Raw genomic sequence first — 13,476 nt, 5'->3', positions numbered from 1 at the left:
TTTGGCAATCCGGTGTGCCAACGATGAGGCAGATTTGATCAAAACCATTCAAGAATTTTACACATAAGGTTCGTCTTTCCCAAATTTTGGACGTTTTTGTTCCCTAAAAGGTTCTGGTCTCCACCTCACACTGTCCTTCCAAACACACCTGAGCTGATAGTCTTCAATGGGTTTTACCTGGAGGCGAGTAAATCCCGCCCTCCCCTGCGCTGATTGGATGGTTTTGAGGACGTATCCCGCCCCCCTGTGCTGTGATTGGACAGATTCTTGCCATGATTGACGGCACCATGCCGGTTGCTCGGAAACCGGGGCCTAGCGTGTTGCTCTGCATAAATGAGGCCTGAGTGGGAGAGGGAGATTGTTGTTGAAATGGTGTTTTAACGTCATTTTCTGCAAACATCTCTTGTTTACAGCTCAGCCTGACATTTAATATAAAATATGCAATATGTATAAATAACAATAAATTTAGTAGAGAGTGGCGTTTTCTGTTTAAATTATGAATAGTGCTCTGTTAGATCCAGGACCAGAAGAAGATTTAGACAGTGAAGGCTCTTCAAGAACATTTTCAGGAGGAGAGGAAACACAGTAAGTTGGAGTTAACGTGATTTTCTTTTGGAATAAAAGTCTTGTGGCAGATTGCTTGTTTAAAGCCAATGTAATTCGTTCTTTTCTTTCGTTTTATTTCTTCTTGCAATTTACAGAATATTTGCTTAATAATTAAATAGATTCAGTTCAGTCGCTGAGTTTTTCCTTAAAATCTGCTAGTGTTTCTGAATGCATTTGTTTATATTAAATGTTGGTTCTTTGCACTAATGCTGTTTCAGGTAAAAGGCACCACATTCTTACCATATATATAAAGGGTTAATCTCTCATTTGAGCGAGATGACTAGTGGTGGTTTTTTAATATATCTAATTTATTTAGGGGACAAATAATTAGAGTTGGTGATCCATGGATAATTTAGCATTTCAAGGAGCCTTCATTTTTTTTCATATGTTTTTGCCTTTATCAACACTAGCTTTAGCTGTACCCGGCACTTCCTTCATTCTGTTCTTGTGTTCCTTTCATTACTTCCTGGAAACCTTTCTCTCCAACAGACCGTGCCTTGCCAGTCTGCCTTCTTCATGTAATCTAAGGAATCGTAGACCATGGCAAAAAGCTATTTTACCACCACAAAGTCGTGTCCTGAAGCCAAAAGCAGGCACGACATCTGCAATCGTTCTGTATGCTTTTTGCCAGTTTTTTTTCCCTAATTTCTGTCCTAGCAGCTGTGAGTTTGCCAGGGTGGAGATCATCGACAACCATTTGCTTACGTTGAAGCAAGCGATTTGTTATGAACCTTCTGGCTTCGACAGTGTCATTCATCTCGGCTGGCACGCCTCAGACGAGGTGGAGGGGTTGAGAAGGAGAGTCCTTTGTGGTAGTCTCAGACAGTGTGGGGCTTGACCCCACACTATTATTGGTTGAGTGATAGCATTGGCCAGGCCTGTACCCTTGCCCTTTTTGAAATAGCAGTGTGGGGTATTTTACATCCACTTGAGACAGCAGACAGAGCTCTATTTAATGTCATACCAGTAAAGTTGCATCTCTAACAGAGCAGCACTTCCCTGTTGCTGCATCGTAAATGCCACCAACCTTTCGACTCAGAGATAGACCGGTCATTAGAGTCTCTCAGTGACGACTTTGATTGCAAGTGTTGCAAAGTTGTGCAGAGTACCTGTAAATTGCAAGGTAGAAGTTAGAATTTGTGCATAGTCCCTTCAAGAGGTGATGTGCTTTCCTAAGCTTGGAGATTTAGACAGAAATGTCTGCAAGCAGCTGCAGATGTGTAGACAGTTCTGAAATTGAAACACATATATCAATTGGCTGTGTGGTTGGAAGCCTAGGCTTGTTTTGATGTTAAGGCAACTAGTTTGAATTAATTTAAACCAGGCACTTAGAGACTGAAACCAATTGAATTTAAATCTGATGGTATTGCCAACCTAGGACCAATCCTGTTATAAGAAAATTGACAGGTCACGAAGAGTATACAAGAAGAGGGTTTTTGAAAATCAGGGTGAGAGCGAACTGCTATCGGAAGAGTAAAACTCTGGCTGTCACAGAAATCTTTAAGCTCTCTGATTAAGCACCATCACAGAGATACCACGGCATTCTTAGCTAATATTCCTGACATCAGAATTCGACAGAGAAAGGCATTCAGACACCAGAATTCAATGGAGAAAAGTGTTCCCGTTAGAGGATCAGCGGAGAGGGTGCAGAGCATTCCAGAAGACGCGTCCTGTCTGTAATTTTGAGGGATTAAGTTTTGATCTATTTTTTAATTATTAGTTTGGTTTATATAAGTGGGACTTGTATTTATTGGAACAGCATATCATTAGAAGTTTGTTTTATTCAGGAACAGTTAGTAGTTAAAGGGGAATTGTTTGGTTCTGTTAGTAGTTCTGTTGATTTGTTCACTGTTAGAGTTAGATAGAGTTAAAGTTAGATAGAGTTAGTTAGTTACTTGTTGCTTGTAGAGTGAGCGAGCTGATAGCACAACGGTACAATGGCATGTAGGCCATTTCATTTAACTCCTCCTTTATAACAGATTGGAAGCTGAAAGGCAATACCATTTATCCCATTTCCTTTAGCAGATTACGATGGGGAGACGAGCTTCTCTGGGTGTTTCGGTTTTAATTATCAGAGGGTAACACAAGTCATTCATTATAATTAAAGTGATATTTTTAAAAATAATTTCTAAATGCAAAATTTTGGTGATCCTGTGTTATTTAATGAATTATTGGAATGTCAGGTAGACCCAGTTGCCATGTATGAGACAGGAGGCTGTGTAATAAAGTTCCTCAATACAGTTTTCAATGCATAATCTAGATTAAGTGCAGTGTTGATGGAAAGCTCCCTTGCCAGAGGAATGATTGAATTCAGCTTTTATGCCAGTGTTCAAGATCCCATGGTTCGATTATAATGAGCTGGGAGTTCTCCTAGTTTTCTCAATAAGCAGTTGGACTGGACTGGGCTTTCATGTTTTATCAAGTTTTATCTTGTATACTGTAGGCCTACATGCCATTGTACTGTTGTGCTATCAGCTCGCTCACGTGGATGCAGAAGATTCTGAGGCATTGTTTGAAGAAGAGAAAGACAGCTCTTAACAAAATCTCAAATATTTATGAGGGTGCTATGGGAGCTTGCTGTGCTCCAATTGACAGCTATGTTTCCCATGTTACAGCAGTGATTCCATTTCAGGATAATGCTTTAGCAATAAAGTGCCACTGAGACTGTGAATTTGTGGGGTTTTTTTATTTTCTCGAGGGATGTGTGTATCGCTGGCTGGACCAACATTTATTGCCCATCCTTAGTTGCCCTTGAGAAGGATGTGATGAGTTGCCTTCTTGAATTGCTGCAGTCCACATGCTGTAGTTTGATCCAAAATGCCCTTAGGGCATTCCAGAATTCCAGGATTTTGACCCCGTGACGCTGAAGGGATGGCAATATATTTCCAAGTCAGGATGGTGTCCCACGTATCTTCTGCCCTGTTCTTCTACGTTGAAGTGATCTTGGGTTTGGAAGGTACTGTCTAAGCATCTTTGGTAAATTCCTGCAGTGCATCTTGTAGATAGTACACACTGCTGCTACTGAGCGTCGCTGATGGAGGATTAGGTGCTGATGGATGCAGTGCCAATCAAGTGGGCTGCTTAGTCCTGGATGGTATCAAGCTTCTTGAGTGTTGTTGGAGCTGCACCCATCCAGGCAAGTGGGGAGTATTCCATCACACTCCTGACTTGTGACTTGTAAATGGTGGACAGGCTTTGGAAAGTCAGAAAGTGAGTTACTCACTGCAGTATTCCTAGCCTCTGACCCGTTCTTGTAGCCACTATTTTTATGTGGTGAGTCCAGTTGAGTTTCTGGTCAATGGTAACCCCCAGGATGTTGATAGTTGGGATCAATAACCCTTTCCTTTAACAGTGTAAAATCAATGGTGATGTGGGGCATAAGTTGGCTATAGAGTTGAACTGTGATTTTACAGAGTACTGTGCCTTGATGGGAAAATCTTGTATAGTGTTGTAATTTTACTTTACATTCTCCTCATCCAGATTGTGTGACACTGGCAGGAGTTCAGAAGAAGCTAGGACACCCAGCACCCCCAACGAAAGAGCGCGATTCAGGCGGAGACACAGAAATGACATGAAGGAAGCTGCAATTATGATTCCACCAGAGGAGAAGCTAGTGCAATCGGAGCAGAGAGCGAGAATATATGCTGCAAGTCAAGAGGTGAAGCTAAAATTAACTGAAGTATTCCCTATCATGAAAAAAGCACAGGAGAAGGTGCACGACAGTGTTTCCAAGGCTGATACCCAAACCGAGAACTTAAAACTATCAGAAATGTACAAATTAGACCTCAGAGATGGTGTATTGTTCTGGGTGCCACTTAGGAAGGTTGTGAACGCATTGGAGATAGTGCAGAAGCATTTTACCAGAATAGTTCCAGCGATGAGAGATTTTAGTTGTGAGGATAGATTGGAGAAATTGTGACTGTTTTCCTTGGAGGTTAAGGAGAGATTTGATAGAGCTTTGCAAAATCATGAGAGGTCTGGATAGAGTGGATAGGTAGAAACTGTTACAGCTCATAAGGGGATCGAGAACCAGAGAGTACAGATTTAGAGAGTTTTACAACAAAAGTAAGTACGAAGTGGGAAAAAACTTTTTTCATGCAGTTGTCTGGAATGCACTGGCCAGACGTGTGGTAAAGACAGGTTCTTATGAGACATTTAAGACAGCATTGTTCCTACTTAAATAATTAAAGGATTATAAGGTAAGGCAGGGGCGTCCCTCTTGTGGCACAGTGGTAGTGTCCCTACCCCTGGACCAGGAGGCCCGGTTTCAATTCTCACCTGCTCCAGAGCTGTGTAATGACATCTCTGAACAGGTTGGTTAGGAAACTAGGCTTTTTTTTAATAATTAAAAATTTATAGGGGAAGGCAGGAGTTTGGCACAGTGTCAAAATGCTCAGAGAGCTTGTACAGACATGATGGACTGAATGGCCTCCTGCACCAGGACAATTCTGTGATTCTGTGGAAATTCTGAGCAGGCTGTAGCAGGAGGGGAAATGTGATGGCGGTGATTAAAATGAAGAAGTTGGATAGGGTAGTCAGAGAGAAAATGCTCCCACATTTTGTGGGGCAGATCAAAACTAGATATAGGTTGATTACTAATTAATTCAAAAAGGAATTCAGGATTTTTTTTTACCCAGAGAGTGGCGAGAACGTGGAACTCGTTAACACAAGGTGTAGTTGAGGCAAGTGGTCTAGGTGCTTTTAAAGGGAACTTGGATAAATACATGCAGGAGAAGGGAACAGAAGGTTATGCTGAGAGTGTGAAATAGAGGTTTGGAGTAGGGTGGTGTGGAGCATCAACAGCAGGACAGACCAGGTGGGGCAAACATCCAGGTTCTGTGCAGTAAATGCAATGCAATTTTTTTTTTTTTTGGTTCACCTGCTTTCTCCTCTTTGCTTCTGGGACGCTTTGTTGAGATGTGGCCTCGTAGTTTCCAACACACTATCCAAGTGGCTGCTGTTTTAGTGTGGAGCCCAGCAGAGAGGGTGGGTGGCTGTTGAACGAGTGGGAAAATATTCTGATTGAATTTGAACGTACCATCTTCTGTCCCAACGATGAGAATTGTTACTAATTCAACTGTGCAATCATGCTTTGCTTCAGCATAGCCTTAATTGCCAGTTCTGTTCTGGGAAAGTGGACAGATATTGCATTGAGGTGGAAGAAATCTTTGGGTCAGAAATCCCCTGTCTATCAGCCCATTCCACTGACTATAACTGACAAGTGGCGTGACCTGATCAAGATGGGCCAATGGGCCGAGAATTGGTAGATGCAGTTTAATTTACATACGTGTGAGGTTTTGCATTTTGGTAAGGCAAACTATGACAGGACTTATACACTTAATGGTAGAGCCCTGGGAGGTGTTTCCGAACAAAGAGACATTGGGATGTAGGTTAGTAGTTCCTTGAAAGTGGAGTCACCGGTAGACAAAGTGGTGAATGAGCTGCTTGGCTTCATTGGTCAGAACATTGAGTATAGGAGTTGGGAGGTCATGTTGCGGCTGTAAAGGACGTCGGTAAGGACGCTTTTAGACTACTGCACACAATTCTGGTCTCCCTGCTATAGGAATGATATTGTTAAAACTGAGAAGTTACAGAAAAGATTTACAAGGATGTTGTTGAGACTGGAAGGTTTGAGTTACAGGGAGAGGCTGAATAGGTTGGGACTATTTTCCCTGGAGCATCAGAGGCTGAGGGGTGACCTTATAGAAGTTTATAAAATTATGAGGGGCATGAATAGAGTGAATAGCCAAGATTTTTTTTCCAAGGGTACGGGAGTCCAAAACTGGAGGACATGGGTTTAAGGTGAGAGGGGAAAGAGTTAAAAGGGAGCTGAGGGGTAACTTTTTCCACACAGAGGGTGGTGCGTGTATGGAATGAGCTGCCAGAGGAAGTGGCGGAGGCTGGTACAATGACAACATTTAAAAGGCATCTGATGGGACAATGAATAGGAAGGGTTTAGAGGGATATGGGCCAAATGCTGTCAAATGGGACTAGGTCGGGTTGGGATGTCTGGTTGGTGCAGATGACTTGGACTAAAGGGACTGTTTCCGTGCTGTGTAACTCTGTGTCTCTAACAGTTGAGCAAAAATCTTTCTCCCAGATTCTGCAGGAGTCCTCAGGAGCTAAAGGCTTATTAGGTTCAGTGTGGTGCACACTTAGGAAAATGTCAGAAACTCCAGGTTCAACTCCTGCTTGGTTCACAAAAGTTCATAATGCAGTCTCACCTGGGAATCGGGAGGTTCATGTTCCCATTCCCAGTGCCACGCAGAGTAGGTGCTGTACTGTCAGAGGTGCCATTTCGCAGGTGAATGTTAAACTGAGGCCTCAGCTGTTTCCTCAGCCAGACAATGAAGATCATATTACACTATCTGGGAGAAGAGCAAGGGAATTCTCCAAAGCTGACTGGGCTGATATTTAACCCTCAAGTTCGCATGTTTGAAACAGTCATTGCATTGAGAGATTGCTATGCCCAAATTAACTGAGATATTCCTACATTGCAACAGTGAATACACTTTGTTTTAAGAAAAATTAATTGGTTGTAAATGCCTTGGAATAACTAAAAGTTGTGAAAACTGCTGTATAATTTCCAGCCTGTCTTTACTGGGCCCCTAACAGTCACTGCAGGCCCCTAGCACCAGCAACACCGCAGTCACCACAGTCTCAGCTGAGATTTTCCTCTTTGAGACGTTCAAGGAATCTTCTGTCATTAAAATCCCAACAGGGCTATTGTTTTTGCTTCTCTTTTTAGCATTTTCTGTTTGCTCTTGTCCTGAGCTTGTGTTTCCTCTCCCGCTGAAGGATGCTCCTGCGATGCAGGAACTGATACGCTGCGTGGCACTGGCCAGGATCAGTTTTGGGGACCTGCACTGGAAGGTGGCCCGGGCACATGTTAACCTAGCAGAGGGCTACCTGCAGATCAAAGGTAGGTGAAGCACCGAGGTCTAGAATATGTACTGTCATCTGGAATTCCTGAACTGTATCACTGAAAATATGAACAAAGGAAGATCTTGCATGTGTTTTCATCAGCTCAGGAAGTCCAGTGGTAAAGTTTGAAGGATCAGGGACGGGCACTGGGCATAATCTTCAGAAATCCAGTTCTGATGAATGGTTACTGGACCCAGAACGTTAACTCTGATTTCTCTCCACAGATGCTGCCAGAGCTGCTGAAGTTTTCCAGCAATTTCTGTTTTAGTTTCTGATTTCCAGTATCTGCAGTTCTTTTGGGTTTTTTTTCTGGGTGAAATCTTCTGTTTCCAGAGGCAGGAAGGCAATTTAATTGGACAGTTTGGAGAAGCATTTTGTGCTGTAAGAAATCTCTGTGAAAGCATTTCTTTTAACTTGCCCTTTGTTATTCTCCCGCTGCTGCTCAGCCTGTTTCCATATTATTGATATAAATAATCCATCTCTACTTATCCTCTGAAAAACTTTTCATCATGTTGATCCTCCTTTAACCTTTCTTCTTCCAGCGAATAAAGCCGCAATATTTCAAATTTGCTAATCATAAATATAACAGGAATACATAGAGCACGGAGCAGAGAGAGAGAAGCCATATAACCCAAACACACTACTTACGTTGCACTCAAGCCCCATAAAACCCAGCATTATTCTTCAATGTCCTTTTCTAATGAGCTTCCTACATGCACAGAGCTACGCACAGTGGCCAAATAACATAGTAACAAATACCTAAAATGGCGCTGTAAGTGATGATTTGTAAACTTTTCACTGTACTCATTTGAGTACATGTGACAATAAAGCTAATTCAATTCAATTCATTATAATCAGTAACCAGCTGAGGTCTGGTTACAATTTCAATCTGACTTCCTTTCTTTAACCTTCAACTCTGAATGGGGAACAAATACTGGGCCCAGCCAGCGATGCCCACATCCCACAAATGAATTGAGAAAAGAAGGTGGTGACATTCTTGCCTTCCCCTCCACTGGGTAGAAAGGCCCAGGGCCAACCACCTGGCTCTGCTACCAATTTGAGGCCAAATGTTGAGCACCCAAGGGCCCATTGCCTGGGCTGCAATTATCTCAGCTCCAGTTGAGGGTCTCTTGTAGGCCAGTAGTACTGTCCCCACCTTTGGACCAAGGAAACTCAGGTTCAGGTCCCATCTGCCCCAGCGATGTGATAACAGGTTGGTTGGAAAATACCTTTTATCTTGAGCTCCAGGCAGAATAAAAAACAAAGCTGTCCAAATCCCTCCCTTGTTGCCGCTGAACTGGTGAGCTATTGCAGGTAAGCTGTCTGTTGGGGAGGCTTGTGCACCCTACCTCTGCGACCCCCTCCCCTTCCCTGACACCCTGATCCTTGTGATCCCGGTTATCCTTACAGCAGTAGACATGACTTTCTCACTGACATTGCCGAAAGCAAGGGATACTGGCCTCCCTTTGGCTGACGGTTCTCTGTGGATGGATCTCACCCTCTTTACCCCCACCCCCCCATAAAAGAAACTTGACTTCTGCCCATTGCTGCCCTCTTAATGGTCTAATTGGAGAATGAAACAGCAGCAGGCCCTGTTCTGAAGAGTCAGCCCCAATGTCTCAACACCTTTGATTTGATTTATTATTGTCACAAGTACCTAGGTACAGTGAAAAGTTTTGTTTTACATGCCTGACAGATCATCACATACAAAGGTCTTAGGGTGATAGAACAGAGCAAGAATACAATGTTATGGCTGCAAAGAAGGTGCACAAAAAGCAAGGTCAACATTAGATTTGAAATTTGAGAGGTCCATTCAGAAGTCTAATAACAGCGAGGAAGAAGCTGTTCTTCAACCTGTTGGAACCTCTTAGGAAACCTTTTACCTCTGACAAAAACCCACTACATAAATGCACATCTTTCTTTTGAAGCCTCGCACAAGCCCATAATGTATCAATCTTTCGTGAAAGCCATTTTGCTATTTACTGCCAATTTACCAGTATATGGGAATGGTTCCAAAGACAGTGCAGCAATGACAGCACATCTTTCCAACAGCTTCCTGCTTCCTTCTCGACTCAACAGTACCTAAAATTCCGTATTTTAACCCCGTGCAAGACAATAGGTTCTGCTGTGAATCAAATTTATTTCAGATCTGAAGAAGGGTCACTGGACTCGTACCATTAACTCTCCTTTCTCTCCACAGATCTGCTGAGTTTCTCCAGCAATTTTTGTTTTTTCATTCCAATGCAGTTTTCTGTGTGTCCATCAATCTGGGGATGAAGGGAAAAGTCATATTGCTGTCAACAGTCCACTTGGACTTTGAAAGCCTGCATAGGTCAAGGTACCAAAGTGGCACCTGTGCTACAATTCCTCAATGTGAATCGATACCCAATCTTAAAGGTGCCCAGTGGAAAATAAATTCACTTTTAATAGGGGCAGCACAGTGGCTCAGTGGTTAGCACTGGTGCCTCACAGTGCCCAGGACGCGGGTTTGATTCCGGCCTCGGGTGTCTGCCTGTGTGAAGCTTGCACATTCTCCAGTGTTTGTGTGAGTTTCCTACGGGTGCTCTAGTTTCCTCCCACAGTCCACGGATGTGCAAGTTAAGTGGATTGGCCGTGTTAAATTGCCCCATAGTGTCCAGGGTGTGTAGGCTAAATGGATTAACAATTGTAAATGCAGGGTTATGGGTCTGCCTGGGATGCACCCGGAGGGAGGGTGATTCTTGATGGGCTGAATAGCCTCTTACCACACTCTATGGAATCTGTGATTCTTCTTTTATTCTAATAAATGTGCTGCTTCTATTATCTTCCCTTGTTCTCAATTTATTACTTTCCTGAAGCAATCTGTTGCCTGACAAGAACAATCCACTGTTTGATTATAAAACATGATGGTGATGAGACTACTTCCGAAGAGTGTGTTGTGGACTGGTGTTGACACACTGCAGATGGGAGACAGTGTGAGCCAAGCTATTCCTGGCATCTCCTGAGACTTTATGTAGCCTAGACTGACAACTGCTATCTGCATTGGAGCATTCCACATTGGGGGTTTGAAATACAGAGTACAATCCACGAGGAGGGAAAAGTATCTGATAAGAATTAACTCTCCTCGCCCACACGTGTCTTTACATGCAACTGAAAAGTTTTTGCCTGTTGGGGTGTTTTTGCCCTTTTCTAATCACAAGTCAACAGTGTGCGTTCCTGTTATTTACCTTCGTCCTCCTTTTAAGCTGTGAATGTCGATCAGGCTGGCACATTTAGGCTTCACTTGGTTGGTAAGCCAAGTGTGAAACTCAACAGCCCACTAGGTCTTCAGTTCAGGTCTTTGCTGAGTTAGCTAACCTCTGTTAGGGTTTTTAGCAATCTGCAAATGTTCTCGTGGTTATCATTAGACAAGTAATTCCAGATATTTAGTGAATGCAAATTGCACCATCTGTTATGATGGGATTTGAACCTAGGCCCCTGGAATGATTGGAGCCTCTGGATTAACAGTCTGGTGATAATACTGCTAGGTGATTGCCTCTTCAGTTGGTTGTGGTCTTTGGATAAATCTACAGTGGGCATCCACTGAAGTTTCCTGCTTAACTAGTGATAAATGGCCTTTTTCCTTGGTAAACACACATGTTTGTGATGCTCAACACAGATGAATAGCCGGCTGGATATTCACTGCCTTGCCTTGTGGGGGCGGGTGGAATGAAAACTTGAACACTCTACTGAGTGGTTGCTGACCTATCTATTCGGGGAGGGAGAGGGAGGAAAGTGAGAGCGAATGGAAGATAAGGAATGGTTAACAATTTCAAATTGCAACTGATCGAAAGTAAATCGTCCCGGTCATAATCTGCAGCAATGAGCCAAAAGTTGCACAGTCATTCTCTCACAAGCAGTACTGCTCCCACAGGACAGGCCCTGCAAGCAAAGCTACACTGTGAAAAGGCCAAAGAGATCATGTACTCTAACACTCGGCATCCAGTTTCTGAAGAGGAGAGGAAAGATATCCTCCGATGCTTGATTACCATGTTCCTCACGCTGGGCAAAGTAATGGTGGGACTTCAGAAATATCCTTTTATTGTCTTGATTGCATTTTACGGAGACTTATGACCATGTTTTAAGAGAAGAAATTTCGGTCTGCAAACACCTAGCTGCTGCTACATCGTAGAAACATAGAAAGTAGAAGCGGGAGCAGGCCATTCGGCCCCTTGAGCCTGATTAGAACTTATGCATTCAAAATTGGTGCTGCACATTTTGCCCAATATTGACCATTCAATAGTTCCATTGAAACAACTGGAAATGTAACCTCTGCTCCTTTTCTCAATTCTCCTTCGCTGAGTAGAAGGAAGACTTTTAAAATTGTTTTTCTACAGTGCCTTTCACAACTTCAGAGCATCCCAAAGTACTTTATGGTTGAGTAAGGCATCGAGGGATAGAGGGAGAGAGCAGGAGTATCATGTTGAGCTGAATGGTAGAGCAGGCTAAATAGGCCAGATGGCCTGCTCTTCCTCCTATTTTCTGTGTTCCTGCATTAAGCAATATGTGTGGTCTTTGCTGTAGTGTAGAGAAATAAAAAACCATGTACACAGTAAGGCTCCACAAACTGTCAGAAGCGAGTAACTATTTCGGTGATTTGGCCACAGATGATAGTTGGTTAGGATGCTGAGAGAACAGTCAAGAGCAGTAAGATGCAATCTCTTACATTCATCTGATGGCAGATAGGGCCTCAGTTTATGATCTCATCTGAAAGACAGCTGCTTTGATAGCACAGTATCCCCTCAGTGCTGCACTGAGGCCACGAGTCGAGATCTTGTGCTAAAGTCTCTGTAGTGAGGTTTGATCCCAGAAACCTCTAGAGACAAATGTTCTCTAGAGACAAACTAAGGTGCCACTAAAGCACACTGGATGGTGTCAAGGTTCTTGAGTGTCCCTGGAGTTGCACTCATTCAGCCAAGTGGAGAGTATTCTATCATACTTCTTACTTGTGCCTTGCAGATGGTAGACAGACTTTGAGAAGTTGGATGTAGACAAATATGCTGACAATTGTTCGAGCAATTGAGCTGCAGATTATATGTTAGTGAATTTAAACTGCCAAGGCTCTTCTCATAGAATACTCAACCTTCTTTATAATTGGTCCCTAATGATGTTGAATTCCATTGGATTCACACATTCTGAATCCACACATGCCTGTCATTTTGTTAGTCAGTTGCTTACAACAAAGGTAAACAGACATTCTCATTTTTTAAAGTCACATTTACTTATTTAAGCACCTCATCAACCAGCTGTTTGCAATCTCATCTGAAGGGGCCCATCTTCAAATCCTAATTCCTGTATACAACACACAGCTGTAACATCAAACTCGTGACAAAGTGCGTTACTGCAACAAATATCTCACCTCTTGACTGCCCAAAGCAATTCCATTATCCACAAGGGATAAATCAGGAGTGTGATCAATTACTCTTCACTTGCCTACATGAGTGCAGCTCCAACAACATTCGTAAAGTTTAAAAGCATCGAAGACAACGCAGCCTGCATGACTGGCACCACATTCACTCCCTTAAAAATTGTGATGCATAGTGGCTGCAGTGTGTATCATCTACAAAATGCACTGCAGCAACTCACCAAGGCTCCTTAGACACCACCTTCCAAACCCTTTACCATCTGGAAGAACAAGGGCAGCAGATATGTGGGAACACCGCGTCCTGCAATTTACCCTCTGAACAACACATCATCCTGACTTTGAACTATATCGCTGTACCTTTGTGTCACTGGGTCCATGTCCTGGAACTCCCTCCTTAATGACATTGTGGGTCTACCTGCAGTGCATGGACTGTAGTGGATCAAGAAGGCAGCTTACTGCTTAAATAACTCCGTCGAGGCCGGTATCCCGTCACCACCCTTTATTTACATGTGGGGAACCTTTGACCCTGATCCATCTCCCTCAGAGCCAGCTCTCAGAGTAAA

At 43.2% G+C, this 13,476-nt stretch overlaps 1 protein-coding gene and 1 pseudogene across 5 annotated transcripts in view; one reads left to right on the top strand and one right to left on the bottom strand.

The window, feature by feature from the left end:
- Positions 1–321: 321 nt before the first annotated feature.
- ttc23 (tetratricopeptide repeat domain 23) overlaps positions 322–13,476 on the top strand; it is a 68,523-nt gene continuing 55,368 nt past the window's right edge. For all 5 annotated transcript variants that reach the window (XM_048617207.1, XM_048617205.1, XM_048617206.1 and 2 more), the window contains exons 1-4: positions 322–585; positions 4,087–4,264; positions 7,405–7,528; positions 11,423–11,579. In XM_048617207.1, coding sequence (XP_048473164.1) covers positions 497–585; positions 4,087–4,264; positions 7,405–7,528; positions 11,423–11,579 — 548 coding nt within the window. In that variant the 5' untranslated portion in view covers positions 322–496. The remainder of the gene's footprint in view (positions 586–4,086; positions 4,265–7,404; positions 7,529–11,422; positions 11,580–13,476) is intronic.
- On the bottom strand, positions 988–1,363 carry LOC109933465 (annotated as a pseudogene).

This window comes from Rhincodon typus, chromosome 36, assembly GCF_021869965.1.
Source record: "Rhincodon typus isolate 14 chromosome 36, sRhiTyp1.1, whole genome shotgun sequence".
In the NCBI taxonomy this organism is placed as follows: Eukaryota; Metazoa; Chordata; class Chondrichthyes; order Orectolobiformes; family Rhincodontidae; genus Rhincodon; species Rhincodon typus.
Note: the sequence above shows the minus strand (reverse complement) of the source record. Positions and strands in the feature narration are given on the sequence as shown.